This window comes from Phascolarctos cinereus, unplaced genomic scaffold, assembly GCF_003287225.1.
Source record: "Phascolarctos cinereus isolate Bilbo 61053 unplaced genomic scaffold, phaCin_HiC Scaffold_1;HRSCAF=81, whole genome shotgun sequence".
In the NCBI taxonomy this organism is placed as follows: Eukaryota; Metazoa; Chordata; class Mammalia; order Diprotodontia; family Phascolarctidae; genus Phascolarctos; species Phascolarctos cinereus.
In genome coordinates, this window is record NW_027555514.1 from 65,450,386 (window position 1) to 65,468,261 (window position 17,876).

Consider the following 17,876-nt stretch of genomic DNA (forward strand, 5'->3'; position numbering starts at 1 on the left):
CTTTAGAGGCGGATTACACATTACTCCTTGGCCCACCCCCACTCAGTGTTTCCATCAAACCATCCCATTTGCTATTCTCCATATGCCACATTTCACCTCTCATCTCCATTCCTTTGCACACGCAGGCTGTCCTCCATGCCTTGAATGTTCTCCCTCTCACCTCTTGTTTCTCGGAAACTCTTGCTCCCCTCAAGGCTCAGCTGAAGCATCACCTCCTTTAAAGGGTTTTTCCTTATTCCCATGTCTTTTAGTTCCATACTCACAGCGCTAGGTATTCTTTTTTTTTGCATGCATCCTGTATTTACTTGTCTGTGAATATGATGTATTCCCCTATTAGAATGTAAGCTCCCTGATAACCCAGAAGTTACCAAACTGTACATATCTTTTGACCCAACCATACCACTAGAGCTATACCCCCCAAGACATCGATGAGGAAAATGATCTATATGTACAAAAATATTTACAGCGGCTCTTTTCACCATAGCCCCAAATTGGAAACTAAAGGACTATCCTCCTATGGAGGGAATGACTAACCAAATTATGATATATGAATGTAATGGAATATCATTGGGGCCATAAGAAATGATTAAATGCAGGTTTTAGAGGAAGTCGAGAAGACCTCTATGCACTGATACAGAGTGAAGTAAGTAGAACTAGGGAAATACTTTTTACAATGATACAAAACATTATAGAGAAAAACAACTCGGACTTTAGAACTCTGATCAATGCATTGATGAAGCATGGGTTCAAAAGAATGGAGATGAAACATGCCACCCATAACCTTACAGAAAGGTGATGAATTTAAAGTGCAGAAAGACATATTTTCAGACTTGGCTAACATGGGAATTGTTTTGCCAGAATATGTAGATACGGATTGAGGGATTTGTTTTCTTTTTAACTTGCTTAATGGGGGGGAAGGGTCATAAGAGGGGTAAATTAATAAAAAATAATCACTTGAAAAAATTTTAATATAAGCTCTGAGAAATGAAGAACTGTCTCATTTTTCTATTTTTCTATGTGTATCCCTAGAGCCCAGCGTAGCATTAGGCACACTTTTTCAACCACAAAGAAATATAATTTTTACTGCTAGAATCTCTTATTTCAGTCTCCTCAGTGCTAGGAAGAATACCAACAAGGCTGCCACAATTAGTAACCCAGATATGGTAAGCCCGAGTACTCTTCTGTGCAAGAGCATCTGATTAAGAAGAGCTCTCAGCAACCTGGAGGAAAAATGCAGGCCCCTTGCATAGTCTCTATTTTTGTTATGGATTTATAGCTGAATGTTACCAGGTTTGGGGATTTCAAGAGGTCTAGAGGATAGAGCATCAGATTCAGAGTCAGGAAGATATGAGTTTAAATACCACCTCAGACATTTACTAGCTGTGTGACCCAGTAAAGATCCTTAACTCTCTGGGCTTCAATTTCTTCATGTGTAAAATGAGGGAATTGTACAAGAGCCTCTTTCCGGTTCTCAGTCTCTATGATCCTCTGAATATAGACAAAACCTCACTTGTGGTTGATCTCACTAAAGTGTTTATTGGATAATTATAAACATGTGGATATAGCCATACATACAAGAAGAGCATAGCACAACACATGTGCCTCTGCCTCACAGCCGTCCTCAGCCGTCATTCTGTCCAATCTTAAGAAAATGAAGCCATACAAGTATACATCTGAGCTTCTGGCAATTAGCTCCACTCAGGCCATCAAATGGTTTCTGATGGCCTCCAAACATTAAAGGTCTGTGGGGCTTTATTCTAACACAGACAAAGGGAGCTGGATGCTTCAATCTAGGTGAGCAAACTCATCTGTCTCTGACTACCACTATCATAAATAGTTCAGGTAAGTGCAAAACAGGGAGCTGTTAGAATTTCATGCAATTTGGGGTTCCATTCCCTGTAGTTGTCTCCTTTTATATCTCTCTCCAATTCTTCTGGGTGAATGCGCTGATCGAATAGAACTGTTTCAAGCTAGAATATGTATTATTAATTTAACCTTTTTCGGTAAGGATATTCCTATTTGAAAAGTGACAATTAGGCATCTATTCACAGTACACTACATAGAATGTGTGCCACCTGGTGGTGGTGGTGAGGAAGAAAAGTGAAAAGGCCTTATGAAAGTTGATGAATGATAAGGATATAGGTGTTAACTTAAGAATGAGGCTCAATTAAGAGGGAACTTGGTATAATAGGGTTTCTGAGAAAATAAATTATTGAAATTAATTATGGAAAAAATCTTATAAACATATAGAATTTAGGTTGAATTTCAACATGACAAATTATTACAAAATTTCATAATTTCTACAGAAATGAATCTTTAAAATCTGTATTATATCATTGTCCTAAGTTTTAAGGTAATCCTTATGGTGCCATGACCTCTAAGGCTACCTCCCATTTACCCTGTCTTGACCTTATATGTTCTGATTTATATATGTTAGAATGTAATAATCTGTTATATATAATATATAATCTGTTTTAGAATGTAAGCTCCTTGAGGACAGAAGCTATTTGTTTTTTCTTTGTATTCCCAATGTTTAGCCCAGTGCCAGGCACAAAGAAAGCACAAGCAAATGCTTACGGATTGATTTCTTGGTTTCTTTTATCAGAAAAAAAATTAAACTTTTTCTAGATAAATTATACAAACAGTTTCAATTGAGTTTCAAATACTATAGTTCTGTTAATTGTGAATATTCATTGGTATTGCATAACTACATATACATATGTGTGCATACACATAGATGAGAGATATGTAGATGATTAGATCTATAGATACATAGATAGTAACCATGCATCCTTCAATTTATATGAGAGTGCAAATTTCAAGGAATGAAAGGGTTTTTTTAACCAAAATTTCGAAAAAGGAACTTTTTTTTGTCAAGGATATGATCTGATTTTTGGTTTTGAAAATCTGATTTCAGATTTCAGCATTATATAAAGTATATAGAAAACTGGGGTAGAGGTTGGATAGTTAATACCTCTCATTTCAGAAGAGTACAGTACATTTCAAAACATTGCTAAACATTCAATTATCTACATTAAAGTTATTTGTAGGGATTTTCATAGTTATTTGTTAGGGGAAGCAACAGGGTAAAGACCACATTTCTCTTCCATTGCTGTAGCTTCCCAGAACCCTCCCAGCTCACTACCCTAATTTCCTTTTGCCTCCTCCCAATTAAAGTCCCTCTCTAGCTCTGTGAGACAGCGACCAGGAGTCTGCACAAGTAGCAAAAAACACAAATGTAGATTAGGAATTAGCTTGCTTCCTGACTCAGGTGCCATATTGCATGGAATAAGGCCCTGGCTGACTGCTTGTCTAGAAGTATGGGCTGAGAGGTAAGATAGGGAAGTGATATAATAAGTAGAAGAGTCAAGAAATAGAAAAGAAAGGTGAAGAAAAGTATAGAAAGAACCAAGGGAACCAGGGATCTCTGGAAGCTTTGCTTGGTGATTCCAGTTTGCATTTTGGAAGACTGCTTACTCACTTGAAGTAAAAGCCCATTATAAGCTACCAACTGAAGAACTGGTCACTTCCATTCATCCTTTACACTGTTATCAGATGAATTTTTCTTATGTATAGATCTGATCAAGCTACTCCTCCTCTAACCGCCTTGCTGTGGTTCTTTCTCTTTTGCCTAATGAATAAAATCCATTAAAGGCCCCCCACAATCGGTTGCCACCCTCTCTCTAGTCTTATTTCACACTATCATAATAAGGTCTTTGGGGCATGCTCAGTTTACCTAACATGGAGGGATCCTGAAGGGAGCTTATCCGGGTATACCCAGATCTCCTAAGATGGAGGCATTCTGCATCTCCTACCAGGTGGGTGGTTTGATTGATCCAGAACAAGCCTCAAAGGTTTCTCTCTTTCCATCATTCTCTCTGCCTACACAGAGCATGAGGATGACAGTTCACCCATAGTGTGGGCGCCATGAACTGAACTGGTCAGAGAGGAAGGTCTTCCTTTCCCATCTTCTCTTTTATCCAGGCTCTGAGAGACGGGCCTGGGGGGTTTTGTTTCTGTTTGTGTTATCTGCTTTTCTGTTTCACATGTAGAAGTTCATCCCCACCAGATGGGGAATAGGAGCCATGGTGACATTGACAGCAGGACTCCAGGTAAGGATCCTACAATGAATCCTTTCTGTACAATTTGTCTCAAATTCATCCCTTCCTTTCTACTTACACTCCCAGCCACAAGACTCAATACTAGATCCCTTCCCAAAGCCTCAATGACCTAGACTACAAAAATCGACCCCACAGTGCCAACATGGCAGCTCTCTGACCTTTCCATGCCTGGCCAGGGAACTGAGGATCAGAAAGAATGCAACAGGATTTAGTGTGTGGGGGAGTTGTGCGGCTTTCCACTAAGTCTGAGACAAAGTATTCTACATCAAGGTGGGGTCAGTTCTGCCTACCCAAAAGTCACTTCGGGCAGAGACCTAGGCTGTTGTGCTGTGAATTGCCTAGAGTGGGAAGTGGCTGAGACACTTTCAGATCCAGCCCCCAAAGAAACCACTATCATAAAAAGACTGAAACTACCAAAGATCTCAGGAAGAAGAAAACCCAAAAACCTTGAATGTAAGCACATAAAGCAACAGGGCAAACATTAACTACAGAGAGAAATATGGCCTCCAGATCTAGTAAATGAGTTCAGGCATCTATGACTAAATAACTTTGAGACAAAGGGAAAAGATCCAACACTTAATGAGACAGAGGACTGTAGATTTTGGGGGGAACATGGAACTATAACATTCTGTTCTTGACTGGTTTAAAAGAGAAATAAGAGTTATGAGATCAGAATTTATGGCCTGCACAGCAAAAATAATGGGCGGAATAGAAAAACCAGAATCTGCAATGGTAAGGCTTACCAAAGAAACAAAAGAGAGAACAATAGATGGAGAAGGTAAATACACAGAAGTGAAGGACAATCTGGAAGAGAAATATAAACATTCCACTTGCAAGAAATCAAAACAATCACAGAACTTCAGTATTGCAGGAAGGGGATGCCTCAGCTGCTGTCTAATGCAGCCCACATCTGAATAAGAATCCTCTCTACAAAATTCCCAGTGAGTGGTCAAGGGGAAACCAGCAGCACCTGGGGCAGCCCATTCCAATCATGGACACTGATAGTCACTAACAAGTTTGTCCTTATATCAAACCTAAAGCTAACCTTTTGCAAATTCCACTCACTTTTTTTTTTTAAACTAATTCCACTCCCATTTCTGCCCTCTGGGGCCAAGCAGAACATGACAGTCCTTCAAATACTTGAACACAGCTCTCATGTCCCCTAGAAGGGGGCTAAATATTCCCAGACAGATCTACTGCACTGTCTAGGCTGATAACAAGAGGCATGTTATATGCCCTGGAGCTGCCCAGAGAGGAAGGAATGTAGGTACCATATCTTCCAAAAAGGTAGGTAGGTGGCACAGTGGATAGAGAGCTGGGTCTGAAGTCAGGAAGATCTGACTTCAATTCCTGTCTGAGATACTTACTAGCCATGTGGCCTTGGGCAAGTCACTTTTGACTTCCCTGTGCCTTGGGTATCCTCATCTGTAAAATGGGGATAATGTCGCACTTATCTCACAGGGTTGTTATGAGAATCAAACACAAAGCACTTTGCAAATCTCAAAGCACTAACTAAATGCTAGCTATGTAATAATATATAGAAACTTCAAATCACAAATCTATGAATGGGAGAACACACTGTATTCAGTTTCAAATAGTGTGGATTCAAAAGCTGAATATATATGTCTATGTATACATGTATTTTAAATTGGATTATCCATGCCCCTCCTCTCCTCTATTTGAACAAAATAATTGACTGATGGCTATAGTGGATACACATATGAACTGAGCCAAGGAATTCACAACATTATGAAGTTTTAGAATTATGAATTGTGAATGAACTGAAAATGGAATCCCAAAATTTAACAGCTGTCTAATTTTTGAGTCTCCTTGCTAATTTAAAACAAATTTTTAAAGAGATGGCATAATTTATATCATGGGCTGGGGAATTTCATGTTTGCTTATTAAATATGCATTTCTCACCACAGAAATGCCTCCATTTTGGTAACTCCTTAGTAATTTAAAATGATGATTCCATTTCTTTATCAAATTTGATGGTTTTTGAAAATCAAGCCATAGCTGAAAGGTACTTTGTATGTCTGGTTTATTTGCTTTTTTTTTTAACCTGTAAAACATATTTTGACCAAATTGCAGACTTATGAAAATAGACTTTTATAATGGAAAGGATGATACGGCTTTGAATATAATATTGCAAACCAGATACTTTATTTTTGAAAAATTAACACTTTATTCCTACATAAACTAGAATGGTCCCTAAACATAAAGAAAAAGGGGCGTGGCAGGAGAAAGTCATTCTAAAAATAACATTTTTATAACAAGATTTCCTGATTCTTGCTACAGATTTCATACCCAGCACAGCTAAGACTTTGAGTAACTATAAGCTAATGATCAAGTCCCTAGTTGCCTTACAGTATGAAAATAAAAATATATATGTAGTGTTGTCATATGCTCCTGAATTAGATTTTTGTAAAGGAGTCTCTGTTATATAAGGAGACAACTCAGTACAAATCAGTTATAAGAGTTCTTTCAAAGAGGAAAAAAGAAAAGCAAACCTCTTTCCCCCCTCAGTATAAGTGATGGTGTACTTTTTAATAGCTATTCAGCCGCTACATGGTCTCTGATTTACAGAAATCTCAGGGCCCACGTACAGTAACAGTAACCATCCCTGTCTGCAAGTTGGCTGACTAGTCTTATTCAAAATACAAGGAGAAACTTTATTGAAAACTAAAAAATAAGAAAGAGGACATTAAATCTCCATGAGTAAAAAACAAAACAAAACAATGAATGAAAATGACCTCAAATTAATACAAATCTTAATTTTGTTTCTGTTTTCTTTTTAATAATGGAAAATAGAAATAGATTTCATTGCTCATTTTGAATTCATTTTAAAAGCATTTTAAAGTTAACTAAATTGCCAATTAATAGTAAATGGTTAATTTATTAATGCCCTCTTTATTCCAGTCTAGATCACCTTGACACTTAAGTCTTTCAGTTGGGAGTATCAGGTCATATGTAATAGACATAGAGTTGGAAAGGACCTCAGAAACCATCTGTGCCAGCATTTTACAGATGAGGAACCTCAGGTCCAAGTAAAATGACTTGCCCAAGGTCATACAAGCAATAAGCATTGGAGGCAGAATTTGAACCCAGAGCTAGTGGTCATTGCAATGTTCCTGGTGCTTCCTATGTATTTGTCTTTCAGTGCTATAATAATAACTTCCAGACAAACAATGAAACAGACTTACAGTGCCCGTTATTCTTTATGCATTAAGGTTTTACAGGCTCACCTTGATTCAAACAAATACAATTAAGGAGGTGATTACTCATGCTACCAAAGCATCCACCTTGGAAGGAGTTTTAGGGCATTTTGCAAGCCAGACCCTCCAGTGTGTATAAAACGCGACTAATTTTAGAAAAGTCCTATTTACAGACAACTTTCCAGTAACACATCTGTTGCGTGAAGTAATGCATATCTGCATCTGCGAGCCAGACGGGGACAACACAGAATGTTCAAATTACATTTTTAAGGATAAATTTAGCATCACCCAAAGTTTGCTGCCATTTCCAAGGACTCTTGGATACTCTGACTGTCACTTACCCTGACTGCCCCATTTTCATGCATGGTGATACAATTGTTGGCATCTTCTGAGAGCTGGTACAGGGCCTGGGCTGTAGCTCGGTGGACATTTGTGTCTTTGGACTTCAGGTACCGCACTAAGGGGGCCACCGCTTTGTGCTCTCCAAAGGCAATTCTATTTCTGCCCCACATACAGCAACGAGAAATAGCTTCAGCTAGATGCTGCCTCAGTTTATCATTGTTCTACACAGAAAAAAAAATGGACACATATGTTATAATAGCTCCGGTTTAGGGAATTTCTAAATGAAACTCTAAATGCTATGACTGCTTGGAGGTATGTGCTCAATATGGCCCAAGGCTATGGTTCTGTTGCAAAAAAAAATTTCAGTTGGAACAGCTGTACTTTTTAGGTTTGAGAAACATTTTACAAGTGTACAGAGCCACAAGGGGAAGCTAGGTGGGCTTGGAATTTAGGAAGATTCATCTTCATGAGTTCAAATCCAGCCTCAGACACTTACTAGCTCTGTGACCCTGGGCAAGTCACTTAACCCTGTTTGCCTCAGTTTTCTCATTTGTAAAGTGAGCTGGAGAAGGAAATGACAAACCACTCCAATATCTTTGCCAAGGAAATCCCAAAAGGGGTCCCAAGGTGTCAGACAAGATTGAAACAATTGCACAACAACATAGCTTTGGGAGTCACCTGCAGAGAGATGATAATTGAATCCATGGGAAGAGATAAGATCATTAGGGGGAAAACTGTTGAGAAAGAGGAAGAGAGGGACCAGGAAGAAGCCTTGGAGGACACACAAGGTTAGGGATATCTTAAGGTAAGCTTGCACTCACCTCCACACCACAATGAGATATTCACATAGGAGATATAGACACTGAGATTGTTAGCAAATTTGCTTTAAAAAAAAAAGGCAGGATACTCTTTTACAGTACATATACTATAGGGGGGGGAGAAGTAGAGGAAAAGGCTGAAAATGATAGTAAAATGAGGTTTGGGGAATAAATCTGAGAATTTTAATCTTTGAACCATAGACCCTTTGGGAGAAATATGGGGGGAGGGGAATCAAGGAAAATCCAGAGTTGGATAGAAATTAATTGCCTAATTGAATGTTAATATTTGAATTGTGAATACCACCAAGTCTTAATTATTCATAGAATCACAGACTACCAGAGCTAGAAAGGGATGATAGAGCCAGAAGTTGGAACCCCAGGAGATTAGACAACAGAGGCCCCCAGGGAGGTTAGTAACAAATAATTGTAGCTAACATTTATGTAATGCTTTAATATTTGTAAATGCTTTATCCATATTTTCTCCTTGGAGTTACCCAAGATCACAAAAGGAGTGGGCATTGGGGGTAGGCTTTGAACCCAGAACCTCTAATTCCAGAGCCAGTGTTCTTTCCACTCTACCATACTGCCTCAGCTTAGAGATCATTTAGTTCAATCTTTCACTTTTTAGATGAGGAAATTAAGACCCACAGAAATTAAGGGATTTGCCCAAGGTTAATGGCAGATTCTGGACAACATTCCTGCTACAGACCTCTTGATTTTCCCCTCCTTCTTGTGGTTCCTTCATTTTTCTACATTATGGCTAAGTCACTGTGCTAAAAGCTATTGTTAAAATTCCATATTTGGATTTCATTTATTCGCATCAGAATTGTATTATTCATCTTATCTATGGGGGGGTGGGAAGAGAACCAAAACAGTAAGAAGAACTCCCATGGATAGGGATCAATATCACTGAGTAGTTTATAGTCTTAGTTTCCTGGAGTTCTATAAGATAGGATCCTATAACCCACTAGGATCTCCTAACTAGTAGAGTTGAGAGTGACTAGAGGTTCCAAGAGTGAAGTGATTTCCCCAAGGTCACACGTACAATCAGGATCTGAACCCAGATGTTAGTTCCAAGTCCAGCAACCTTACCATTCTCACTGAATGCTTCTCAATGTATCAAATCCCCTCATTGTAAGTGCAGAGCTAAAGGGCTCTGAATTTTTTAAAGTGTCCAGTACAAATAAAAGTATTCGTACTGTTTGCCAATATATTTATGTTGGGTGATAAATTTACTTTTTCTGGTATTGTTCTAGAAAAAACTTAATGAACAAATAGATGAATGAAACAGCTTTTAATAGCTTATTATGTGCTCAGCATAGTGCTGTGATGATGATGATGATGATGATGATGATGATGACGACGACAATGACAATGATGATGAGGATGATAGCCAGAATTTATATATCACTTTAAGGCTTGCAAAGCACTTTATATCTGTCATTTCATTTGATCCTCACAAGAATGTTGAGACATAAGTGTTATTGTTATCGCCATTTTATAGATGGGAAAACAGAGGTTTAAAAGGTTACAAGACTTGCCCATGTTCCCACAACTAATTTCTGAGGCAGGATTTGCACTCAGGCCTTCCTGATTCTTTATACCACCTGTGCACCAAGTAGCTATCATGATATAAATACAAGCCTTTTATTCAAAAAAACCTTTGGGTGTGGTTTTAGATAAATTAGTCAAAAGAAGGTTGGTTTGTTTGGGTGGGATTTTTTGGCTGTTTTTTGTTCAGAAGTTCCAGAGATATGTTTTTAGGGTGAATAAAGAAAAACAAGAGTTAAGTACCTTCTATTAAGCATTTTACAAATAGCATCTGATTTGCTCCCCACAATAACCTGTGAGGTAAGTGCTCTTATTATCTCCATTTTACAGTTGAAGAAACTGAGGCAAACAGAAGTTAATTGACTTGCCCAAGGTCACATAGCTCATAAGTGTCTGAGGTCAGATTTGAGGTCTTCCTGACTTCAGGTCCAGTGGCCTATCTACTGTGTTACCTTCAGACCTCTAAAGAAGTGGGATTTCCACTACTGATCAGAGAAATGCAAATTAAAACAACTCTGAGGTACCACATCACATCTATCAGATTGGCTAACATGACAAAACAGGAAAATAAAAAATGTTGGAGAAGATGTGAGAAAGTTGGAACACTAATGCATTATTGGTAGAGTTGTGAACTGATCCAGCCATTCTGGAGAGCAATTTGGAACTGTGCCCAAAGGGCTATAAAACTGTGCATACCCTTTGATCCAGCAATACCACGTCTAGCTCTGTATCCCAAAGACATCATAAAAATGGGAAAAAGACCCACAAGTACAAAAGTATTTATAGCAGCTCTTTTTGTGGTAGCCAAGAATTGGAAATTGATGGGATGTCCATCAGTTGGGGAATGGCTGAACCAGTTGTGGTATATGAATGTAATGGAATACTATCATCCCATAAGAAATGATGAGTAGGTGGACTTCAGAAAAATCTGGAAAGACTTGGATGAACTTATGATGCTCACATAAGTAAGCAGAACCAGGAAAACACTGCACACACTAACAGTAATAGTGTGTGATGACCAGCTTTGATAGACTTAGCTCTTCTCAGAAATGCAATGATCTAAGACAATTCCAAAAGGCTCATGACAGAAAATGCTATCCACATCCAGAGTAAGAACTATGGAGTCTGAATGCAAATAGAAGCAGCATACTGCTTTTCCTTTTTTTCTGTTTTTTTTTTTCCTTTCTTGTGGTTTTCCCTTTTGGTTCTAATTCTTCTTTACAACATGAATGATGTGGAAATGTGTTTAATGTGATTGTACATGTATGGTCTATATCACATTTCATGCCATCTTGGAGAGGGGGGAGAAGAGGAGGGGGAGAAAATTTAAAACTCAAAATCTTGTGAATGTTGAAAACTAAAACTAAAACTAAATAAATAAATGAATATTTTTTTAAAAGTGTGATTTCATTTACGATACTACCCTGGATTATTCATGTGAATGGATATCCCAATGTGACTCCATTAAGACAACACCAGGCATAATTAATGTGCTACTTACTGTATTTGCAAGTTTGGACAACAAAGGGACAACACCGTGATCTGTTATAACTGCTAAATTTTCCTGATCCTTTGCTATATTGGTGATCGCAGCACATACACTTGCTAGGACTTCCTTGTTTTCTGATTTCAGTAAATTGACCACAAGCTCCAGGCCACCAACGAAGGAACGAACCATTTCTCCAGCATCCTAAATGAAAATGAAAATCCATGTTTATGGTTACAATGACATTAGAAATCTTAAATAGAGATATGTACTTTGGGGCAGTATGAAAGGAAGCAGTCAATTTGCCTTTATTTTCCTGTAACTGTTGCTGCTGTTAGTTGATTCTTTTACTTCAATACCTCTGTGATCTCATTAATGTGGGTACTCCCACCACCAGATTGGAATCATCCAGGCTTTCTCATACTGTAGGATGGCTCTCCATGGCCTCCCACAAATGCTTTGCAAAAGAAGCTGCCCAATGTATCAAAGTTCTTCCTCCACATCTTTTTACATTTCATGACTATCTCCTGCCGCAAAACCCATCTTTTTAACACTGATACTCAGTGATGCTATGTGATTATGAGTCATGGAATACCACAATCTCCAAAGAATCAAAACTGTGGGTGATCAAAAAGACCATGAAATGCCACATGGGCATAAGTGAGTAGTAGCCCATTACACCAACTACGAATTACGTGACTGAAGATTTATATATCTGTGATTTTCAGATTCTTTCTCCCTCCCAATGATTTCAGTCCTTCAAGGGTTGCTTGAGGCACTAAGAGATTGAAGGGCTTGTCCAAAGTCCTACACCCAGCTAGTGTGAGAAGCAGGTCGAATCCAGGTTTTCCCAATTCTAGATGCAGTATTCTATCCACCGTACTAGAGATTTCAAACACCAGAGAAGCCTGCTGCAACACTCCTGAGTGTGGCTCAAACCAGATTAAAATATCATTGGGAAATATTTAACAAAATAAAAACAAATACAATAAACATAGATGATGTTAAGATGTGACTTTCTAAGTCAACCTGTAGCCCATAGGGATCTCTATGTATAGTTCAGAGGACCTCATTTCTATTTGAATTTAATACCACTGCTCTGTACCATACTTCCTCTCTCCCAGGAAATATGATCCAGTAAATACCTGACAAGAAAAAAAGACAGTCCAATCAAGCAGCAAGAGTCAGTGATAAACACAGAGTTGCACTAGTATTCACAGAATTTTAAATGTAAATTATTAACAGTTAAGAATGGTTGAGTACTGACTGTATATAATCTATAATTATACAAATTTACATTTATATTACAATTGAAAATTTAAAGCTCTATATCCTATAAATATATGAGTCCTACACCAACACCAAAAAAAAAAAATCACAAGTGAGATTGAAAGATGTCAATCACAAGAACAGGGAACCCAGAAGAAATGTCTTCAGGATGCATTTAAAGCAGTGCTATTTCAAACAAGACAAAATCAATGTCAATTATCTATAAAATGAGAGTTCCCTAGCTACTAATACTATGATAAAATGAAGTGCAGGTCTGGTGGCTACTGAAGATCACATGTACTACAGATGGATTTTCTGTTACATTTCTATGTGTTGCCCTAAAATATATTTAGCATTTTCTCCCCCAAATCAGTCTCGCGCATATATCTTCAAATAAAGAATAGCTCAGAGAATCATCTTTTAATAAAAAGGAATTTCCATTTGGACACAAACTGCACACATACATACAACTATAATTTATATTCATGCATATAGAATTATATATTTTTTAAAACTAAGATCAAATTGTAGCTATAGAGACAAGAAAAAGTCTGACAAGAGAAAGAAATCTGCCAATAACTCCTCCCATAGGAATAGAAGTGAAATGTTATAAAGGTAAATTATAACTAGTTTCTTTCACTCCCTTTACATGTCCAACTCTTCAACAAAAAGGCAAAATGATCAATCATTTAAATATGCCATATAAGCCAGAAGGATGGATACCTGATAGTCTGACTTGAAAAAACAGAAATTAGAGAAATAAATACTACTGGCTAAAGGAAACAGGGAAAAGAGTGAGAAGGAAAGAAGAGACAGGTAGATGATGTACATTTTAAGAACAGAGTTCTCAATTATTAATAAGAACATATTTTATTCTTTTTCTCAAATTCATCACACTTTTTGATTTCATCTGGAAACTATAAGGCTTAATAACCCCCTTGGTAATTATGGACTACCTAGTTCCACTAATTATGGTTTGGAATATATACGTGTGTGTGTGTGTGTGTGTGTGTGTGTGTGTGTGTGTGTGTGTGGAAAGAGAGGGAATGAGAATGAAATGATATGTATTAAGAAGACTAGGTAATAATTTAGAACCATGTACGTCCAAAGGGTTATAAAACTGTACACACCTTCTGACTCTCCAGCAACACCATTAGGTAAGTCTGTATCCCAAAGAGGTAAAAGAAAATGGAAATTAATCTCTATGTGCAAAAATATTTATGGTAGCTTTTTTTTTGTGTTAGCAAAGAATTGGAAATTGAAGGATGCCCATCGATTGGGGAATGGCTGGACAAGTTGTAGTATATGATTGTGATGGAATATGCTTGTACTGTAAGAAATGACAAGCAGGATGCTCTCAGAAAAAACTGGGAAGACTTATATGAATTGATCTAAAATTAAGTGAGCAGAGCCAGGAGATCACTCTACACAGTAACACAAATATTGTACAATAATCAACTGTGAATGACTTAGCTATTTTCATCAATACAATGATATGACAATTCTGAAGGACTTAAATGAAAACTGCTATCCATCTCCAGAAAAAGAACTGATGGAATTCGCTATTTCTCAAAAACTGCTGGAAAAACTGGGAAGCAGTTTGGCAGAAACTAGGTATAGACAGACCAACATCTTACACCGTATGCCAAGATAAGGCCAAAACAGGTATGTGATTTAGATGTAAATTGTGATAACATAAGCAAATTAGGGGAGCATGGAATATTTTACCCTGTCAGACCTATGGACAAGGGAAGAAATGAAGACCAAACAAGAAAAAGGGAGCATTACAGGATGTAAAATGGATAATTCTGATTATGTTAAATTAAAAAGGGGCTGCACAAGCAAAACCAGTGCAGCCATGATTAGAAGGAGAAAACTGGAGGAGAATTTTTACAGCAAGTTTCTCTGATAAAGTCTTTATTTCTGAAATATATAGAGAACTCAGTCGAATTTATAAGAACACAAGTCATTCCCTAATTCATAAATGGTCAAAGGATATGGACAGGCAGTTTTCAGATGAAGAAAACAAAGCTACCTATAGTCATATAAAAAAAATTCTCTAAATCACTATTGATTAAAGAAATAAAAATACAACTTTGAGGTACCACCTCAAATATGATGGAAAAAGAAAATCATAAATGTTGGAGGGCAAATTGAGGCACTATGCACTGTTGGTGGAATTGTGAATCGATCCAACCATTCTGGAGAACAATTTGGAAGTATACCCAAAGGGCTATAAAGCTGTGTATACCCTTTGAAACAGTAATACCACTACTAGGTTTATGTTCCAGAGATATAAAAAACAAAAAGGAAAAGGACCCATACGTACAAAAATATTCATAGCAGCTCTTTTTGTGATGGCAAAGAATTGGAAATTGAGGGGATGCCCATATATTGGGGAATGGCTGAACAAGTTATGATTTGATTGTGATAGAATACTATTGTGTTATAAGAAATAACAAGCAGGATGCTCTCAGAAAAAACTGGAAAGACTTACATGAACTGATGCAAAGTGAAATGAGTAGAACCAGGAGAACACTGTACACAGTAACAGTAATACTGTACGATGATCAATTGTGAATGATGTAGCTGTTCTCAGCAATATAATGATTTGAGACAATTCTGAAGGACTCATGATGAAAAATGTTATCTACCTTCAGGGAAAGAACTGATGGAGACTGATCACAGATTGAAGCATATGTTTTTTAAAACTTTGTTTTTCTTGATAGGTTTTCTTTTCTTTTCTTTTCTTTTTGGCCTGTGTTTTCTTTCACATCATGACTAATATGGAAATATGTTTTGCATAACTGCACATGTATAATTACATCAAATTGCTTGCCTTCTCAATGAAGAGGAGAGAGAAAGAAGGAATTTGAAATTCAAATTTTTTAAAAATGAATGTCAAATTTTTTTACATGTAATTGGAAATTTTTTTTTAAAAAAGAAAGAACTGATGAATTTGAATACAGATCAAAGCATACTTTTTTTACATTATTTTTCTTGTTTGGTTTTTTGGTTTGTGTTTCCTTTGTCAACATGGCTTAAAAAGAAATATGTTTTATATGACTGTACATGTATGATCTATATCAAAGTGCTTACCTTCTCAAAGAAGAGGGAAGGGAGAGGAGAGAGGGAGGGAATTTGGAACTCAAAAGTTATGAAAAACTAATGTTAAAATACGTCTTTATGTATAATTGAGAAAAAATAAAATAAAACATTCTTGGAAAAAGGAAAAATAGCTAAACAAATTGTAGCGCAGTATATGAATGTGATGGAGCATTATTGTTCCATAACAGAAGAAGCTAGGTGGTGGACATAGTGAATAGTACACTGGTTCTGGAGTCAGGAAAACCCAAGTTCATATCCAACCTCAGACACTTACTAGCTGTGTGACCTTCAGCAAGTCACTTAACCTTTGTCTATAAAATGGAGATCATAATAGCACCTATCTCCCAGGGTTGTTGTGAGGATAAAATGAGATAATACAGCTTAGCCCAGAGCCTGACATATAACAGGTACATAATAAATACTTAGTCTCTCTGCCTCTTCCCTTCCCCAATAAGGAATGACAAATATGAAGAATTCAGAGAAACTTAGGGAGACTTATAGGAACTGATTCAAGGAGAAGTCAGCAGAACCAGGACGACAACTTACATACTGACCATAATCATGTAAAGGAAAGCAACACTGAAAGATTTGAGGATGCTGGTCATTGGATGCAATGATCAACTGTGGGAAGAATCTCACAGGCCATAGGGTCTAAACACAACCCCACTCCCACCTCCTTTTACAGGAAAGAAAACTGAGGCTTCAGAGGACAGACAATGATATCTATCTCCTTGCAGAGAGCTGGAATACAGATGCAGAAAAACACACATACATTTTCAGACATGACCAATGGGTCAATTTCTTTTACTTGATTGTGCTCATTTGTTACATATATATTTTTTAAAAAGCTATTGAGAAGAAGAGTCATTGGGAAGTGACAGTGATGGAGAGAGAAAAAGAGAGAGAGAGAGAGAGAGAGAGAGAGAGAGAGAGAGAGAGAGAGAGAGAGAGAGAGAGAGAGGAATGGAGAATTAGGAATATTTGATGTACAAGTCCTTGATCCAGACACCTAGCCTCCTTCTTAAATGTCAATAAAATTTAGCTTCATTCTTAAATGTTAGTAAAATTTCTTATAGTTGAGGCAATTTATCAAACCTTAAAACTTTTGAGAAAAGGTTAAATGGTTGTTTGAAGTAGTTTAAATCTTTCCCCCATTTCCTATAATTTAACAATTATGAATTTATTAACAATATGGACCAGTGAAATTATATCTAGAGGTATATAACCTGATCTTCCATGGGGCAGCTAGGTGGTGCTGTATATAGAGTGCCAGCCTAGAGTCAGGAAGACTTATCTTCCTGAGTTCAAGTATGGCCTCAGACACTTACTAGCTATGTGATCCTGGGCAAGTCACTTAAGCCTCAGTTTCCTCATCTGTAAAATGAAGGAAATGGCAAACCACTCTAGCATCTTTGCCAAGAAAACCCCCGAATGGGGTCATGAAGGACTGAACAACAACAACAATAATGTGATATTCCTCCGTATTGTGGTCTTGCACATTATCAGTTAAGAAAATGACAAATATGTTTTTTAGAAACAGTCCCTTATTCAACTACTTTACATGAAATGATGTTCTAACATCGATGGTGCTCACCCAAGATCTGATACAAAATAAGGCTGTGCCTATGTAAATTCAAAAGAACAGTATTCAAATCCCTTTGTCAAGATTAAAATGACTTTCAAAAATATAATCCAAAAGCTAAAAGCTTCTGAGTGGTGTATATGTGTATCAGATCATCCGACAGCCCGTGGCAAATGGCGAAATTACACAGCAATCTTTTCCTAAGAATAAACTGTTCTTGAATAAATGGTAAATGCTATTACTCACAAGCAACATTTTTTCTCAACCATATAACAACTTGAGTGACTGTAAAATAATGAGACCGGCTCCACAGGCCACCCATAAAAATTAGTCTCATTACAGTCACACCTCATGAGCTGTCTAATTGCATTTCTAATGCTC

The 17,876-nt window shown here is 37.3% G+C and overlaps 1 protein-coding gene across 2 annotated transcripts in view; it reads right to left on the reverse strand.

Moving 5' to 3' along the window:
- ODAD2 (outer dynein arm docking complex subunit 2) overlaps positions 1–17,876 on the reverse strand; it is a 213,622-nt gene that overhangs the window by 45,209 nt on the left and 150,537 nt on the right. For both annotated transcript variants that reach the window (XM_020990516.2, XM_020990517.2), the window contains 2 exons: positions 11,552–11,740; positions 7,681–7,902 (listed from right to left, as the gene is read on the reverse strand). In XM_020990516.2, coding sequence (XP_020846175.1) covers positions 7,681–7,902; positions 11,552–11,740 — 411 coding nt within the window. The remainder of the gene's footprint in view (positions 1–7,680; positions 7,903–11,551; positions 11,741–17,876) is intronic.